The 18,988-nt window shown below is 54.9% G+C and overlaps 1 protein-coding gene across 4 annotated transcripts in view; it reads left to right on the top strand.

Moving 5' to 3' along the window:
- Nucleotides 1-18,988, top strand: part of MX2 (MX dynamin like GTPase 2) — a 29,769-nt gene that overhangs the window by 803 nt on the left and 9,978 nt on the right. The window contains exons 1-8 of one of the 4 annotated variants that reach the window (XM_047719764.1): nt 37-161; nt 2,874-2,884; nt 6,186-6,505; nt 7,041-7,233; nt 8,146-8,283; nt 10,370-10,524; nt 12,557-12,695; nt 16,043-16,241. In XM_047719764.1, the coding sequence (XP_047575720.1) occupies nt 6,257-6,505; nt 7,041-7,233; nt 8,146-8,283; nt 10,370-10,524; nt 12,557-12,695; nt 16,043-16,241 (1,073 nt within the window). In that variant the 5' untranslated portion in view covers nt 37-161; nt 2,874-2,884; nt 6,186-6,256. Of the gene's footprint in view, nt 1-36; nt 192-2,873; nt 2,885-6,170; nt 6,506-7,040; nt 7,234-8,145; nt 8,284-10,369; nt 10,525-12,556; nt 12,696-16,042; nt 16,242-18,988 lie in introns of those variants that run through there. The other 3 variants (XM_047719761.1, XM_047719756.1, XM_047719760.1) reach the window with 3 other exon arrangements.

The raw sequence follows: 18,988 nt of genomic DNA, 5'->3' as shown, positions 1-18,988 counted from the left end.
TGGGCAGCGTGCTGCTTTTTCGGTTTCATTTCTGCGGTCCGGATTTCTGGTTTCATTTCTCTCGGTGATGCTCAGGGGGAGTGAGCCACACGGCATATAAAAGGGAAGCAAGGAAGGACCGGATGACTCTCCTGGTGGGGGAACGCGTAGCGAAGAAGGCAAGAAGGAGAAGAAGGCAAGAAGGAGCCGAGGTAAGGGGGCCCCTCCCTCCCCGGGCTCTGCAGGGAGGACCGTGTCACCACGTCCTTCTGCAGCAAATGTGCCTTTTTAAAGGATTTCCCAGGAACCGTGGCTTGTGCCTGAAGGCGGCAGACAGAAAGACAAGTTTCTGAGGTGCCCCTTGGGAGATTCGGGGAGGCTTGGTTGGCGGGGGTCGGGGGGGGGGAGCTGCACAACCGGGGTGCGTTCTAGAGGATGCGGCTGGTCTGGAGGCACAGGCGGCCCCCACCCTGAAGCTGACCGAAACCTTGCGGCCACAAAGGGGTGGCTTCTGGGACGCCTCGCTCACACGTCCGGGGTGGGGGGAGCTCTGTGCCCCTGTGATGTTGTGAGGTGTGACAAGGTGAGTTAATTCTTGTCACCCGGCTGTATGTTACATCCCATAGTCAGTAATGCAGTTAACAACGCTGTAGTGCGTATTCGAAAGTTGCTTAGAAAGTAGATATTAAAAGTCCTTATCAGAAGGAAAATTGTCGCTATGTGCCACGACTGGATGTTAACTAGATTTACTGCAGTGATCATTCTGCAATATATTACAAATGCCAGGAAAAAAAAAATATATATATATATATAATTTGATCTTTGTCTTGTTCCTGACACAAAGCTCCTAAAACCCTGGGGATTTCTCAAGTGGAGAGAGCCTTGTCTTTTGTTATGTTAATAAGGACTTTGGAAAGCCTCCAAGGGTGGGGCTGGCCAATGACTCCTGGGGGAACTTTCATTCCGCCCACTGACCTGGGGGAGGGAGAGTGGCTGGGGGTTGAAGCAGTCTCCAGGGGTCAGTGATTTCATCTGTCCTGTCTGTGCAATGACACCAGCATAAAAACCCAAAAGGAGAGGGTTTGGAGATCTTCCAGGCTGGTGAACACGGGGGTCCCTGGAGGGCACAGAAGCGCCCCCTCTTTCCCAGACCTCACCCTGGGCATCTCTTCATCTGGCTGTTCCTGAGTTACAGGCTTTTGTCATAAATCAGTAATCTAGTCAGTTCTCTGGGTTCCCTGAGCCACTCCTGCAAATGATCCGAACCCCAGGTGGCCGTGGTTGGAACCTCCCATCTGTAGCCCGTGGGTCAGAGGCAGGCGACACCTCACACTTGTGGTTGGCATCTGCAGTGGGCTGGGTGGGGATGCGGCGGGCGCACGAGCAATCTGCCAGGACCCAGCCCTTAGCCTGCGGTAGCAGGCGCTGGTTTGGGGTAGATCATGAAAGAATTAAGTGTCTAGTGGTGTGGAAGAAAACCCCCACAGGGAACTAGTGTCAGACTTCAAGCCCTAAAGTCTGGTCTCCGGGCTTCGGGTGCCTTCAAAGTGGTCCCTCAAAAGAGACACTGAGGCCAGGTCCTCCCAGCAGAGAGTGGCATTGGCAGGGGACAGATAAGTATTAGCCACGGACTGTCTGTGTCTCAGGGCCGCCAGAACAAGGTGCCACGCGCTCGGTGCCTTAAATGGTAGAAACGTCTCCTCTCCCAGCTCTGGAGGCTGGAGGTCTGAGATCCAGGTGTGGGCAGGGCTGGGTCCTTCCTCGCCTCCCCCCGCGTCTGGTCATGGCCAGCGAACCTGGCATTATTCGGGGAACACATTCAGGGTGCTGGGCTGCTCCCCGGGTCGTGCCAGCAGCAGGAAGAAGGCCAGGGTTCTCCTGAGGACGGAGGGGAAGTGAGTAGTAGCACCTCCCTTTCTCCTTCCTGAAAACTGTGACAAAATGCCAGTGAACCTGATTTCTGTAATTGTATTCTGCTTTCAGGAGAAACAAAATTTCTGAGCTAGTGTGAGAGGAAGCAAACTGTCCCCACAGGTCTGAGAGGTCGTGCAGGCTCGGCCCAGTCATGGCAATGGTAGAACAACGCTGAAGGCACAGCAAGTGGCCAGGTCCAAGGTCGACAAGTTGTAAAGGGATAGAAGGGTCTCCCCTCTGCACAGAGCCTGTGTGGCTGCGGAGCTCCTCACAGAACCCAGGCCTGGGGCAGGTCCCAGAGGCCAGGCTCCGGGGCTGGGGGTCAGGGAGGGGCACAGGGCACTGGGGTCCAGGCCCTCCCCGCTACTGCGCTTCCCCTGGGGCTCGGCAGAGTGAAAAGAAGGTCCAAATACAGTAGAATCAAAAGCAGGAGGACAGGCCCTGGGGGAGCAAGGGGCTGGTCCTCAAGGTTGAGATCCAAAATCTACCCTCATTGACGGTGGCCCTCTGTAAAGCATTTTCTTCTCTTTTCTTTCTTTTTTTTTTTTAATCTATTTTAATTTTATTTTTTATAATCTTATAATATATTTTTATCCCCAGGGGTACAGGTCTGTGAATCACCAGGTTTACACACTTCACAGCACTCACCATAGCACATACCCTCCCCAATATCCATAACCCCATCCCCCCTCTCCCAACCCCCTCCCCCCATCAACCCTCAGTTTGTTTTGTGAGATTAAGAGTCACTTATGGTTTGTCTCCCTCCCAAACCCATCTTGTTTCATTTACTCTTCTCCTACCCCCTCAACCCCCCATGTTGCATCTCCTCTCCCTCATATCAGGGAGATCATATGAAAGTTGTCTTTCTCCGATTGACTGATTTCGCTAAGCATGATACCCTCTAGTTCCATCCACGTCGTCGCAAATGGCAAGATTTCATTTCTTTTGAATATTTACTTTATTTTATTTACTTATTTCAGAGAGAGCACTAGTGGGGAGAGGGGGACAAGGACTAGGGGGCTAGAAGGGGTGAGGGAGGGGGCACAGGGGGGCAGGGAGGGGGAGGGAGAGAGAGTGGAGGGCCATTGGTGGGAGGATGGGAGCCGAGGGAGAAGCAGGCTCCCCACTGAGCGTGGAGCTAGACAAGGGGCGATTCCAGGACCTCAGGATCTTGACCTGGAGGAAGGCAGACACTCAACTGCGAGCCACCCGGGCGTCCCCTGTGATGTATTTTCCAAATGTGAATAACTTCACTATTTCCTCATTGTTGAAACAATCCACTGTTCTTTGGAGTCTCGAGCCTGTTGCTTTCTAGCCGGGACGGTCCCCCAGCCCTTCAGCATGTCTGAACTTCTCCCATCGCCTGAAAATGCAGGGCTCTGTAAACGAGATCACAGGTCACACAGGACCGCAGGGCACGCAGGGAGCATCAGGGACCCTTTCCCGCACAGCCCATCCATCTGTCCCTCTGTCCAACCGTCCCACCACCCCACTCCCTCCTCTTTCCTCGCCCCTCCGGGCACATGTAGCTTCACCCTGCACCGGTGGCCCCCAAATTTCTCCGTCTGGGGTGCCCTGAGTGTCTCCGTGATTCGTTCATGGTGCCCCCTTTTGAGAGAGCGAGAACCCCTGCCCCTTTCATGTCCTTGCAGCTGGACTAAGAAACACGTGGCCACGAGGCAGATTCACAGGAGAAAATCCAATTTAGCAGCGTGCGTACGGGGAGTCCACACAGACGCGGACGTTCCGGACGGTCGGGCGACAGGAGACACATGTGTCAGCTGAACGGAGAAGAAGGGCCGGGGCTCTGGGGCTTCGGAGGGAAGGAGCCCACTTCACGGGGCGACAAGAGGTGGCTGTTTGCGGATTAGGTGGCCGTCCCGCCATGCAGATAAAATGTGTCTCTGCTGAGAACCTCGTTCTGGAAAGACCCCCCAGTCCACATTCTTCTGTGGGGTTAAGGAAGGGGCAGAGTTTCTCCCGAGCCCATGGGGTCTCCGTTGCTGTCAGCTCAAGAGAATGCTTGCGCCAAGTAGCGCGTTCCTGGGGGTTGGAGTCTGACCCCTTCACCCCCGACCAAAAGAAATACCGAATAGTTCTATCAATTAATTGTTCTTGTTGGATCCAAAAACTCAGCAGCAGCAGGTTGTGTGGTGTCCAACAGGTGACTCTGTGCACCCCTGAGAAGTTTAAAAACCCACAAGCGACCGTACAAGTTAGCTGAGGTTCCTCAGGGTGCCCGGACGCACAGTTTGGGAACCATCACCCGACCATTCTGGGCAATGCCTTTTCCTCACCTGCATGTCACTCAGGGGCTTACCTGTGATGTAGGTAACCTGGTCACGACGTGGGGGTGCCTTCGACAGAGGGGGCCCTGTCTCCATGGACCCAGCACCAAGGGATGATGGGATGAGGTCATCTCTCGTGCAGATGGCAGCTCCTTTGGGGTCAGGGAGCCCTCGCCTCCGGTCTGCCTCCTCCTCTTGTCCTCAGCCACCGTCCTCCCTGCATCCCACCCTTTACCTACCCTCGGGGCCCCTTCTTCCTCTGGGTTGCGGGCTCAGCCCCTGTAATCGGACTCCAGCCCGTTACCCCTGCAAGGTCTAGCTGGGAGTGGGGACTGGCAGGGTCCCTCTCGGATGCTTTCGCCCCAGAAGAGAGGGAGGGAAGGAAGGAAACCCTCCCTCTGGGGCGGCCTCAGTGACCCCCGAGCAGGACCGGCCATCCTTCCCCCGCCCCTGCGTCTCCTCCCTGGCACACTCCTCGGGTGCCTCCTGTCTCCCCCAGTCTGTGCGCCTCCCTCTATGCTGTCTTCTCAGAGACAGTTCTGCGCTCCTAACTTGATCGGGTCCTGTCGCCCCACCCTGCCCTGCGTGAACCCCATGAGTGGGTGTTTCTCCACACTCACTTCCCAGGGTCTCTCTGCAGCTCTGCCCTGTCATTGGCTGTGCCCCCTCCTCCCGGGCCCAGAGCCCCCACCAGGAAAGGCAGAGAATGTGCCGATCCCTGCAGACCACCTCTCACATGCCCCGGTGTAAGCTGCTTATGAAACAGTTACCCGACACGGGGTTCGCCTCTTGCTGGCTGTCTAGAGCCAAAGGGCACAACCAACCCGGCCCAAGAACAGGACGAAGAAGGTGGTACTTGGGACAAGCAAAGGACACCGGGGCTATTTCCTGAAGCAGGGTCCCCTCAAATAACAGAACTGGGAAGGTTTATGCTAAGGGCGCGTGCGTATTCGTGACGGGGCTCAGAGAATGGGCCACAGTGTGCCTCTAAGGGACAGAGTCCAGGTCCTGAGTGATGGAAGCCAAGGGCCACCAGGGACGACAGCACCGGTTCTCTGGGTCCGGTTGCTCTGGGGTCTGCGTGCTCTCGGGATTGAGATCCCGCAGTGATACCTGGAGAGTGTGTTGGACCGGGTGCCCGGCTGGCTCTGTAGAGGCAGCGCTCAACTCCCGATCTCAGGGTTGTGAGTTCAAGTCCCACCCTGGGTGCAGGGATTCCTTAAAAAATAAAATATTTAAAAGAATAATAACGTGCTGGGCCAATCTTTACTTTTGAACCAGCCCTGGGAGTTTCATCACTGATCGATTGTCCCCGATACCATTGTGCTATCTTCTGGCCTGCCAGTGGCCACTTGTTCTTACGTTCTTCTCTTCCCCTAAAATCCTTAAGAAGAACTCTGTTCTGCAATTTCGACATATCTCCGGAGGTTCTGCAAGAAATGTGCCCTGGGCGAGTAGTGCTGGTCAGGCACAGATCCCAGGGTGGCCGGGGCCTAAAGTGGCCTTCCTTATGTCAAGAAAGCTGCATCTCGTCCTTCTTTTTCTGGAGACCACTAATTCTTTCTGTTTGCAAAATCTTAAAACAAGAATAAGGCCTGATAAGACTCTGGGGACGAGAGCCAAGGAGCATAGCAAGGCCTACAGCGGCACGAGTCCCCACGATTCCCTTGTGAGCCTGCTTGCCGCCAGTGGGAACGGTGCGCAGGCGGATCGTGTCCTTTACTCTGACAACAGGGAGCCTGTGTTTCACCAGGAAAGCAAAGTCCTCCACCTTGGCCCTCTGCAAAGGAATTTATTCTGTGTACATATCGCGGAGGTTAATAGAACTTGCATGATTTTCTTATTTAAGATTAAATAAGTCAACAGATTTGTTCTTGAGGTCTCTCCCTGGTCTGCGGGCAGGGGTGCATGGTGTGGAGTTGGGCGAGGCGAGGCTGGCCAAGGTCCGGGCTGGGAGGGGACTGCCCAGGGACGGTGGGCCACTCTGCCCTCCTGTGTCTTTGCAGAGTTTGTCAAGGAGACGCGGCGCTAAGCAGCGGAGAGCACAGCCCCCAGCTCTGACTCGGTGAAGGCCAATGTCTAAGGCCCATAGTTCTTGCCCCTACTGGAGGCCCAAGATGTTTCCTCCCCAACAGCAACCAAAAAAGGAAACGGATTTCTTCCAGCCGCAGCCACCACCATCTGGAGAGGCAACAGGACACACGATGTATCCCCCAAAGCATCAGTTCAGGGGGCAGGACCCAGTTGACCTCACCAAAATGGTCCACTCCCTGACACTGAACCAGCAGCAGTCGGAAGGAAGCAGGCCCCAACAGAAGACAAAGGTGGGTCACGCAGAGGGACATCAGGAAGGGTGTGTTCCAGCTCCCGGCCAGAGGTGAGCTCCCCAGTCATGGCCATAAACCCACAAGTCTGGTCCAATCCTGCCAGGAAAGCCGGTGCCCCATGGTCTCCCAGGCACCTCCCAGGCAATCACCAGGATATACCCAGTCTCTGGGGCTGCAAGCCTAGGGCTTCTGTCCCAAGGGCCGGGGTTTCCTCCCTCCCTCCCAGAGGAGACGCTACTGTCAATCACCGTGGCTAACCCACCCCACTCCCCGCCCCACCCCTGCTCGGCAGCCCAGGGCCTGGCTCCCACCCCCACTCTGGCCAGGTGCTCCCACCTCTGGGTGCTTTCTGCCTGTCCAGTGAGGCACCTGCCAGCCAGCTACCCCACATCGGCGGAAGAAAAGTCTCTGCAAGAGGAGAACACGGAGACCTCCCTGGGGCCCACCCGCCTCCTGTCTGCACCCCAGCATCAGGGGAGGCATACATCCTGCCCCAAATTCCCAGTGACGATGGGAATCCTGCCTTTTCCAGGGCCCCGAGCACAGTCTGGCTAGCCAGTACGAGGAGAAGGTGCGCCCCTGCATCGACCTCATCGACTCCCTGCGGGCCCTGGGCGTGGAGCAGGACCTGGCCCTGCCCGCCATCGCCGTCATCGGGGACCAGAGCTCGGGCAAGAGCTCCGTGCTGGAGGCTCTGTCGGGGGTCGCCCTCCCCAGGGGCAGCGGTAAGCACCCTGGGCCAGCTTTGCTGTGCAGCCTGCTGGGTCACCCGTGGGCCACAAGGCATCCCTGGGGGGCTAGTGTCTTCATAGGCAGGCCCTGGAAGGCTTAGGTCTGCAGCGCATGGCCTGGGCTGGCATGTGTGTATGTGGGGGGTGGGGTCCCTCACGGCCCCTGGGTTCCTGACCCCTTTCCCATCAATAGCTCTTGCTGGGCTTGGGCTGGAGGAGGAGACGATGCTGCCCTTAGAGGGCCGGCAGTATAGACACGTGGAATGCTCAGGACTTTGCAATAGGAATGCCCAGCCCCAAGCAGCTCAGGGAGATTCCAGCCTTGAAACCCAAGAACACCCTTGAACCCCGAGAATGCCCTTGAACAGCCTCCTTCAGACGTCCCGACTCTTGCCCTGGCTCTAGTTGCCTTCTCCCCACCAACCCCAAGTGTGAGGGGCTTGGAGGGGGTGGGACCGATCTCACTGCTCCACTCATCCATCTGTCCTTGGCCCTCTGCGGCCACCCAGACTAAGGCTGGTCCCGGGGCCAAAGCCCAAGGTGGGACTCCAGCTCAGGTGTCCAGGGGAGCCCTCAGACACACAGAGCCTCAACTCGGGTTTGTGTGACTTCTAGAGCAACATGATGGGGACAGTGGCTATGGTCGGTCTGGAGGCTCAGTGACCACAGAGCATAGGGCCCCGGATCGGGGGTGGGAGGCACAGCTGCAAATGTCTCTTTCCTCAGACCTGTGCCCCTTTGCGCCCGCCCAATCTGAGCCCCTGTCCCTACCCAGCCCTGGAGATGGACCAAAACTTCAGACGAGGACTCCTGGGACGTTGGGACAGCTCTTTGGGGACAAGGGGAAAGGGCACCTGCAAACCCTCCTTTTCAAGGGAACTTAGCATGTTGGGGACACTGTCTCAGGGATCGTGACCAGGTGCCCGCTCGTGCTGAAGCTGAAGAGGCAGCTGCACGAGAGCGCGTGGAAGGGTCGGATCAGCTACGGCACCAAGGAGGTCCAGCTCCAGGACCCCTCCCAGGTGGAGAAGGAGATCCTCAAAGGTAGGAGGCCCGGGGTTCCTGCAGGTGTGGCTCTGGGGGCTGCTTCCTTGCTGTCCCGTCCCCTTCTCCGCCTCCTGGCCATGGGGCCTCTTCCTCCCAGGCTTTCCCGTGCTCCAGTCCTCCTGCCTCCCACGCTGCCCCTCCTCTGGGCAGTGCCCCCCACAGGACACACACACCCCCCACTGTCCTGAGCCACTGCCCTGCAGATTACTAAAGCTGATTCAGAATGTGGAGGGGCTCCATGCGACTGATAACAAACAAGGCCTCTCCCCGTGACTTTCCGGGCTCAGATCCCCCAGAACCCCATGTCTGCAGGCCTCAAATGGCTCAGCAGAGGGACCGCCTCCAGAATGGAGAAGTCCTGCCCCCCCGCCCCCCACCCCGTTCTTGTGCTTGCCCTGCCCCTGCCGGAGGGAGAAGGCTTCTCCAGCCCTGATGCTCCAGGACTCGCTCTCTGTTCCACGGTGGCTCCGTGGCTAATTCCAGGAGGCGGGGGAGGAAGGGATGTGGGTGTTGAGCCCACGCTGAGGAACAGGGCCAGGTGATGGGGAAGCATTGTTCTTATGTCTCCATGCTTCCCCCTGAGCCTGCGACCTGTGACCTCTGTGTCCTTGTCCTTGGCACATGTGTCTCATGACATTTGCTGTCACTCCCGCCCCTCCCCCTCCTCCAGAGCATCCCAGCTTCCTCTCATTTCCGGGTTTCCCTAGGCGGTCCAGCCCCTGGGCCCTCACCTGGTCTGCAGCAGCCACTTGTCTGGGGGCTCGTTGGCACTGCAGAGTCTCAGGGAGACACCCCGACCCACCCGGTCCGAACCTGGACTTGAACCAGGCTCCACAATGGGTCCTATGTGCTCAGAGTGTGAGGAACCACGCTTGGAGCCGGGCCGGCTACGTGACTCGTGCGCTCTGCACTGAGTCAGACCCCGAGACCTACCCCCATTCAAAATTACTAAGAATTTCAAGACCGTGAAAGCAGATGAGTAAACCAGGCAGGGGCCTCCGAACCACGGGGCTCCCCGTGACGGCTCAGGCCCCTCGTGTATGAAGCGGGTCAAGGCTCTGAGACGTGTGCACGAGGCATCTGAGTCGGTCCCTGTTCTGGTTGCGGCGCCAACAGCCTGCAGGAAGGTTGGTTTTTTTCTAGCTCACCCCCGGGGTGCTCCCGGGAAGGGGCGAGATCCCCGGGACGTATCTGGTGGCCCCTGTCTGTCCGAGGGCATCTGGACATCTGGGTGACGGGCAAGCAAGGACATGCACAGCCGGGCAGCTGGAGAGTGACAGTGGAGGTCGGAGGGCCGGGGGGAGACTGTCTCAGCTCTGCCCACATGTCCTCCTTCAGGCCGCGAGGTTTGCTCTGCGACGCTCTCGTGCCCACATCCGCATGTCTGTCCTTCCTCCCCGCACCAGTCCTGGCTTGCGGATAGGACAGAAGCTCTGTGTCGATGGCTGTCTTTATTGACACCTTCAGACCCCCGACCCAGGGACCCTGTCCATCCGTTGGCCACCCTCTAGGAGGACGGAGACCGTCCTGCTGCACCAGCAGAGCTTGAGCCCAGCTCGAAATGGAAAGTTTCTTCTGTCTTTGAACCCTGTGACCCAGTGGAGATACTTGGTGTCCTCAGGACAGGGCTGCCAGCTTCTCGCAGAGTGAGCCATGCGAGAGGAAGCAGGCGGTGGCCGCGGCGTTTCCTTCCTGCTGGTCACACACAGTCACTCCCACCATTTCTGTCCTTGGACAGAGGTCCCTACGTTCAGCCCCCACACAGGGGCTCACCTTTGGGAGGGAAGGGTGTGGAAGAATTTGCGGCCGTATTTGAAGCACTGGAAAATATTACACACACTGGAAAATATTAAAAAGCATGAAGGGAACAGAACCCTTTTGTAATCCCATCGTGAGCGTATGGTATGTCCCGCCCCCCCGGGGCAGGGGCGAGGGCTATGTGTTCAGTGGCCCCCCAGGTGGCCTCAGAGACCTCTCCTCAGACCTCTGTGAAGTGTTTCCTAAGCACCAGGGACTCTCGGCTTTTCCTTGGAAGGGTCGTTAATCTGGACTCTGGGTTTGCCCCCTGCCTCGGTCTCCGCAGCCCAGAACACCTTAGCCGGGAACGGAGTCAGCATCAGCCATGAGCTCATTAGCGTGGACATCACTTCCCCCGAGGTTCCAGATCTGACCCTCATCGACCTCCCCGGCATCACCAGGGTGCCTGTGGGAAACCAGCCCCAGGACATTGGGCTGCAGGTGAGCTTTTCTGGGACTTGGGAACGGGCCCAGCTGGAGACAGGGAGACTTCCTGGTCTGGGCAGGCAGGCCCAGGGGCTCTGGAGCGCTGCCACCCTGGACCTGGTCCCCGGCCCTGGTCTCAGGCCCTGGTCCCCGGCTCTGGGACTCTGGCTCGGGGTGGTTGGGGAGGGGACCAGGGGAGCAGTGCGCAGGGCTCAGAGCAGAGACTGTCGCTCCCCGAGGCTCTCTGGTGGCTCCAGGTCCTTTAGCATGAAAGTTCTCTGCATCCAATGTGCTCCAGCCACAGGAGCTCATGGGCCACATCTGTCACTGTGCCCCGTTCCTCCCCTGCTCCAGCCGCACCCGAGCCCTCGACGGTTCTCAAGCCCTCCAGCTTTGTACCTTCTCCTCCCTCTCTCTGAAATGCTCCCCCTGCCCAGATTTCCACGGGGCACCTTCCCCCGCTTCCTCCAGAGCTCTCCCAAAAGCCACCTTCACCGGGATTCCCTCCCTGATACCCAATACCCTGCACCTGGTCCTTCCACTTCTATTTATCATCCCTGTTGAGTGTCTGTGTTCCCTCCTGGGACAAAGACCCCCGAGGGACATCACCTGTGTGTTCATGAACCTCTGCATCCTGGAATGGACCTACCACCTGGGGGTGCCCGTCATGTTCATTGCATGAAAAGAAGGTGAAGAAGTGTGTTTCCCATAGTGATTCCTACCCCGAGCCTATCTCCCCCCCACCCCAGGGACATCAGCAGGGTCTGAGACATTTACTGTTGTCACGGCTTGGGAAAGAGGGGCTGTTACCGGCATCCAGTGGGTAGAGACCAGAGACGCAGCTAAATTTATTCTGTAACGCGCCGGCTAACCCCCCGCAGCAAAGAGCTGTGCGTCCTGAACTGTCCGCGGTGCTGAGAAGGAGAGCCCGGGGTGGGGTGCTCGCTTACAGACCTCGGCAGAACAGGTGCTGCCCTCGGCTGTAGCGGAGGGAATAGAGACCAAGAAGACGACGACTTTTATTTTAACTTAAAGACAATTCACGTTCAATGTGAGTCTATCCCATAATGTTATTCTATGACATGAGTTTATGCTATTAACTAGCTTATAGGAGTTGATTGTTAACTTTACTCAGGGAAATTTTCCCACAGTTAGGACCTCACGGGGCCTCTTGGTGTTTGTCATCTTTATTGGATCCCATCACTGAATTGTTTCTACGATCCTAGCCTGCACTTACATGACGCAAGTTTCCTATTTGTGGCTGTGCAGGATTATTTCCTTGTGCAACATAGAATAATTTCATGGGGCATCATAAGAGAAAAAACTCTGTGTGACTTGCACCCAAATATACAAAATTGTGTTCCTAGGTGTCGGCTTTCTCCATGTTCGTTTGTACTGTCCGAGGGGAAAATATTTTTGAAATTCGATATGTAAGGGTTGTGCTGCCCACATCTCTCTTTTGCCCACAGATTCTAAGAAATTTTATTGGATTTCTCTAAATTTGAGTGAGCTAGATTCCTTCTAAGAACAAACTCCAGAAAAAGACATTGATATTGGGGATGAACACGTGGAGAGATATTATTGACGTCAGATACTATGGTAGAGGGCACTGAGCACCTGCCACTTGGGGCACCGTGGGGGACTCGGCATGGGTACTGAGAGCTCACAAAGGTACCCCCGGGCTCCCAGGGCAAACAGGACACATACCAAACACTATAAGAGAAGGCAGATTGTCAGAAGCATCATAGGAGAGCCTTGGAGAAGAAGGAGAGTTCTAGTCTGGCTACAAGGACCAGAGAGTTGGCGGGAAAGAAGAAATATCCGGCGTGGGGGGGGTCTGAAGTGGCGTAGGGAATCAGCAGAGAACCCAGTAAAGGCAGATGCACAAGTTTATCTGTGGAAGGGGGCTGGCCACATCAATGCCCAGAAGAGTGAAAACTGGGTCATGCTCTTGGAAGTTGGCTTGTCACCATCATACCTGTCTAGCTGGGCTGTTGGTTAACCAAAGATATCCTCTTCTTTTGTGTGATTTTTATTTTTCCATCAGATCAAGGCACTCATCAGGAAGTACATTCAGAGGCAGGAGACAATCAACTTGGTGGTGGTCCCCTGCAACGTGGACATCGCCACGACAGAGGCGCTGAGCATGGCTCAGGAGGTGGACCCCCAAGGAGACAGGACCATAGGTAAGAAGACAGAATCAAGCTTCCAGAGGACAGGGAGGAAGGGGGAGACTTCTATATTTAGAAGTTCACAGAACGTAGCCCTATTCCCTGCAGAAGCTCCATGGGCTTAGGACGCCTTCACCCACTGCCGATGGCAGTCTCCACTCACAGTCAGGGTGACAGGTGTGGCCAGAGCCTAGAGGGTCTTCATCCTCTTTCCTCCTGGCCCTCATTGGTGTTTGCAAACCCTTCCGGATGGGGGGCCAGAACTGCCTTATCTGCTCTCCCACAGTGGTCCGGATGGGAGAAATTGACCAGCCCATCAGCTCTACTGTTCCACAGTTAAAGGTCTTGGAACCTGTTGGTACATGGCAAGGACCTTCATAAGGCCTCAGGGAACATTCTACCGGGCTGATGTTGAGGCATGAGAGTCTGCAGAATTGGTGTTCAAGCAGAAGTCTTTGTGGGGAGCTGGGTTCTCTTAAATATCTTCTTTAAAAAAATTCACCGTGGAAGGTGTTACAGGGAACTTGACTTGAGAGCACACACAGTCTGGGTTTGAATCCTTGTCCTAGCACTTAAAGGCTACAGAGCCTTGGCTAATATATTTAACCTCTCCGACCTCCCTGTCTTCATCCACAAACTGGTATCACAGTCCTACCTATGCGTTGGGTGGTTGGGAGGATTCCATGAAGAAATATCGTATAGCATGGTCCGTAGGTCCAAGCATGTAGTATTTTCTCAGCAAAGGAGAGCTGTTCTTTTTTTATTAATAATTCCATCACTCGATATCACTTCTTCCTCGGTCATTCCTCCTACCCAGAGAGCTGACCCTCCTGAAACTTTGCAGGTCGTTTCCTGATGAAACGCATACCTGACGTGTAATTGCCTTTTCAGTTTCTTCCCAAATAAATGCCTGGTTTTACAGGAAGGACAGAAATGAATATTAGGGGCACAGACCCTCCAGCATATCGTTTTAGTCTGTGCTGGACCCCCCTGGTGCGCTGTTACCTGTCGACTTCTGCAAACATCGCCAACACACCGAGCCAGACAGAACACTCAGGCTTTGGGTCCCTGGTCGTCGTGGCTCTGTGCTCTTTGTCCTCTCTTGATCCTAAGTCAGGAAGGATGCCTCACTGATGGCCACACCAGGTGACATCATCTGTCTCGTAGGGTCAGCTGTCTGGATATTAGTAGGTCTATAGAAAGGGGGGCAGCCAGGAGTTAGTGGGTGAGTACAGAGTTTCAGTTCTGCAAGAAGAAGCAAATCTTGGGCAGGGAGTGGGAGGCAGGGGGTTCACAATGGTGAGGATACAGACACCGCTGAACTGTCCACTTTAAAATGGCCCAAACAGTAACTTTTATGTGATATAGATTTTACCACAATTTTTAAAAATACATGGGTTTTAAAAACAAGAAACCCGAAGATGGAGTGAAGGAGGAAGCAGCCTATTTTCATTAGCTGTATTATTCTCTTGCACACACGAATTATACAAACTTTTCCACGATTTTTTAAAAAGAGAACTGAATGCCTGTCTGTACAGTACTTGGGACGGGTGAAAATAGAACAAGGTTGATGACGAATTGAGTAGAGGTTTACATAATGCCAAGTTGCAGAGACAACTGGGACCCCATATATTTGCAGGCCATCTGCCAGCCCGTCCACCTAACCCACCCACTGTTCCACACATGGTACCCGCTTGGCCAGCCCCAGAGGGACTCCTGTCACCACCATGGCACAGAGATGGCATCTGGAAAGTCACCAATGCCCTCCGTGCTGACACACACGCAGTCCCTTCTCTGTCCCCGTCTCCTCCCCCTCAGACCCAGTCCGATGGCTGACCACTCCCTCCTTCTCGAAATCTCTCCTTCCTTTACTGTAACATGGCCCGCTGGCTTCCAGGTCACCATCCTTCACTGGCCACTGGAGGTCACATTCTTAGTCTTGTCTGGTTGTTCCTTCCCTTCTCTGACCTCTGAATGTCGGAAACCCAAAACGTGGTTCTGAGATCTGCCCTCTATCAACACGTGCTCGTTAGGCAAGCTGACCACGGCTTTGAGTCTCTCTCTGTGCTGGCAACTCCCAGATCTAAATTTGTAATGCTTCCCTTTCCCTGGACTTGACATCTCCACTTGGATGTCCATTGAATGTCTCCAATGGAATGTGACCAAAAGACACCTCCCGACACCCCAACCCCCCAGCTCTCTTCTCTCCCACGGCTTCTTCTCACTCACAGCACCGCACCTGCCGACCAAGTTCTAGAGCCAAACCTAAGAGTCACACATGACATCTTCTTCCCCAGCTTCCATGTCTGATTCATCTACAGTCCTGATGACTCTGTCTCCAAAACTAAACCAAGTCTGTCCACTCCTCTCCATCTCTTGCTCACCACTAGACCAGACTCCCATCGTCTCCTGCCCAGATGACTCAACCATCCTCCAACTGGGTCTCCAGACACTCGCCTTGCCCACTACACCCCCCACTGGCCTTTAAGCGTGTAAATAAAGTCAGACCCCTCTTCAGCTTTTTCTTTATTGCTTGTATATTTCTAGACTAATCTGGCTTTTACCCACTAAGGGGTGGGGGGTTAGTCACAAAATCAGGGACCTGGCAGTCTTGTTCCCGGCCCCTTTCTCAATACCTAAAGCAGAGTGCTTAATAGGCATCCTTAAATTCAGTATAAATATGTCTTGCTCCAAACAGAGGCACTGAGTGAGAAGGCCCTCTCTCCCCCGCGATGGGGAGTTCTCATGGCAAACCTCCCTCTTTCTTATCTTCCTGCTTTCTCGGACTCCAGTTCAGCGTTCTAGGCTTTCCTGAGTGACCGCTGGCTCCGAGGAGGGGCCTTCACGGTGCTGCCGCCCCTCCTGGTGGAGGGTCCTCTCCTTTCCTGGTGGAAGGTGCCAGCGCAGGTTCAGAGACCTGTCGGCTCCCTTGGGGACACGGAGGTCTGTGCGCACACAAACCTCTTCATGAGTGTAGAGGCACGCTCTTGAGGACCACCCTTGGTAATGGAAAGGTCAAACAGAGAGAAATCCCACAACTCAGATGCCAGGGAATTTTCAGGAAATAAGAAGCCCGGTGGTCAGATTTCACCCCAGATTAAAAACGAGGACAAAGAGAGTCGAAGATGACGTTAGGTATCCCCCCGCGACAGATCAAAAAAAAAGTGGCTATTTGAGCAAGTAAAGACGCAGGTAAGAGGGGTGGCGAGGGACTGCGTGAGTGGGGTTTCCGGCCCTGCACGGTCGGAGCTCCAGAAGGCTTCCCGGGTCCTGGCCAAGGCAGCTCCCAGAGCCCAGCAGCAGTCAAACACACGGGAGGGGAAAACTGACCCCTTCGGCTGTCTTTGCCGCTCCTCCCCCAGGAATCCTGACCAAACCGGATCTCGTGGACAAGGGCGCGGAACCCATGATCGTGAAGGTGGCTCAGAACCTCACGTACCACCTGCAGAAGGGCTACATGATGGTGCGGTGCCGGGGCCAAGAGGAGATCACCAACAAGCTGAGCCTGGTGGAGGCAACCAAGAAGGAAACCATGTTCTTCCAGAAACATCCGCATTTCAGGTGAGCTCCCCAGGACCGTCCCAGGACGGCCCTCTGTGAGGGCCGGCTCCACCTTCCAGGCCAGAGCTAGCCAAGACGGGGGCCGGCGACAGATCAGCGCGGTCAGTGTGTTCACCCCGGGTCTGGGGCGGGGCCCCAGGATCTGTGTTTCCATCACGTTCCCGGGGGCGGCCAGTGTTACCGGTACAGGGACCGGGCTGTGAATGCCAGGACTCAGGTCCGTGGGGAAGGGAAGTCTTGGACCTGCTTTGTCATCGTGTGTCCGAGCGGAAACCCTTGAGTGCGCGTGGGCAGGGACTCACCTGTTGCGAGAGAAACACGCAGAGCAGCACTTGAAAAACGGTCTTGTGGCACCAGCTACGGAGCCTCGCCGTGCCCTTAAAATCGGTTGTTCATGGATTCAACACACGCGTATTTGTAAAACCCTTACAACCGTGCCTGCTGCTTAGTGAGCACCGTGTGAATTTTTAACTTAACTGTATTGTGGTAAGAACCTAACATGAGATCAACCCTCTGAGCAAATGTCCAGCGCACGACACCGTCTTGTTAACTATGGGCACGAGGCTGACCACCACCTCCAGAACTTTCTCATCTTGCGTCACTGGAACGTCGCCCCTGATGATTTGCAAGTCCCGATCTCCCGTCCCCCAGCACCTGGCGACCGCCACTCCAGTCTCTGGTTCTGCGAGTTCGGCCAGTGTAGACAGACCGCGCAGGAGGTATCGGACAGTCTTCGTCCTTCTGGAACCAGCTTGTTGTAATCAGCGCGACGTCCTCAACATTCCTCTGTGGGGCGGGTGTCAGAACGCCTTTTTGGTTTTTTTTAAAGATTTTTATTTATGTATTTGACAGAGATCACAAGTAAGCAGAGAGGCAGGCGGCGGGGGGCGGGGGGGGGAGCAGGCTCCCCGCTGAGCAGAGAGCCCAATGCGGGGCTCCATCCCAGGACCCTGAGACCATGACCCAAGCCAAAGGCAGAGGCTTAACCCAATGAGACACCCAGGTGCCCCAGGACGCCCTTCTCTTTAAAAGCCGAACCATATTCCTTTGTGCATCTTGTCTTCATCCGTTCGTCCACCCGTGGACACTGAGTTCGTTCCCGTATCTGTTGAACGAACCACAGTGCACGTGGGAGCACTAACATCCCTTTCCCGACTTGAGTTCTTGTGCTAAATGCCCAGAACTGGGATTGCTGGACCGTACAGCAGTTTCGTATTATAATTTCTTGAGGACCTCCTACACCGCTCTCCACAGCGGCTGCACCGTTGGCCTTCCCGCCAGCAGTGCACGAGGGCTCACGTGCCTCCACCTCCTTGCCGACACCCGTGGGGTCTGGGGTGTGGAGTGCTGTGTCGCTGTGCTTCTGATTTGTGTTCCCCGGACGCCGGTGGCTTCGAGCTTTTTCTCGCATACTGTTTGCCCTTGGTGTGTCTTCTCAGAAGAAATCTCTGTTTGAGAACTGGGCCTGTTTTTAAGTGGGTGGGGTTTCAGTTTGTTTGTTTGTTTGTTTTTAAGATTTCATTTATTTATTTGACAGACAGAGATCACAAGTAGGCAGAGGCAGGCAGAGAGAGAGGAAGGGAAGCAGGCTTCCCGCTGAGCAGAGAGCCCGATGCAGGGCTCCATCCCAGGACCCTGAGATCATGACCTGAGCCCAAGGCAGAGGCTTTAACCCACTGAGCCCCACAGGTGCCCAGTTTTGGGGGTTTTATTGTTGTCGTCATTGTTGACTTGTGGGAGTTGCTTGTATGTTTTGGAAACTGGCGCCTTATCAGCTACGTGGCTCACACATCTCCCACTCCGCAGGCTGCTTTTCCCTTCGTTGGTTGTTTCCATTGCTCTGGAAAAGCTTTGGAGTTGATGTAACCCTATTTGTTTTTGCTGTGGTCGCCTGTGTTTTTGGTGTCATATCCATGAAATCATTTCTAAGACCGATATCACGAAGATTTTCTCCTGATGGTTTCTTCCAGGAGTTTTTTTCCCCCCAGATTTTATTTATTTATTTATTTGAGAGACAGAGAGGGAGAGCACGAGAGGGGAGAGAAGCAGAGGCAGAGGGATAAACAGACTCCCCGCCGAGATGGGGCTCGATCCCACGACCCTGAGATCACGACCTGAGCTGAAACCAAGAGTTTGACGCTCAACAGACTGAGCCACCCAGGCGCCCCTTACATTCAAGCCTTTAATCAGACTTTTGTGTAGTAGTGTAAGAGATGGATGGATCTAAGTGCACTATTTTTGCACACGGTTGTCGTTTCCCCATCATCTTTCGGGGAAGAGACTGTCCCCGTTATATATCCTTGACCCTCCATCAGAGACCAGCTAATTGCATGTGGATGGGTTTATTTCCGGGCTCACTGTTCCGTTCTGCTGGTCTGTGTGTCTGTCTTTATGCGAGCACCACATTGTTTCAATTACCGTAGCTCCGTACTGCGTATTTGAAATCAGGAAGTAGAGCGCCTCCAGCTTTTTTCTTCTTTATCAAGATTGATTTCACTATTCGGAAATAATTGTTGCAAGAAATAAGACACTAGTGTGGGCGACTCACTTATCCTTTATGAAGTTAAGTTTTTTGGTTGTCCTGTAGCTAAGAAGATGACTTACCTCATGAGTTTGTTGAGATGATAAAAAGAGAAAATAAATGTAACCTTTCGAGCACCTAGCTTGCTCGAGTTTGGGCTCACCCCATAATCAGGAACTGTCTTTCAAATGCAGTGCTTGGCTTCCTGACGGCCTGTGTCACCCTA

The sequence above is a fragment of the Lutra lutra genome, chromosome 1 (genome assembly GCF_902655055.1).
Source record: "Lutra lutra chromosome 1, mLutLut1.2, whole genome shotgun sequence".
Taxonomy (NCBI): Eukaryota; Metazoa; Chordata; class Mammalia; order Carnivora; family Mustelidae; genus Lutra; species Lutra lutra.
Note: the sequence above shows the minus strand (reverse complement) of the source record. Positions and strands in the feature narration are given on the sequence as shown.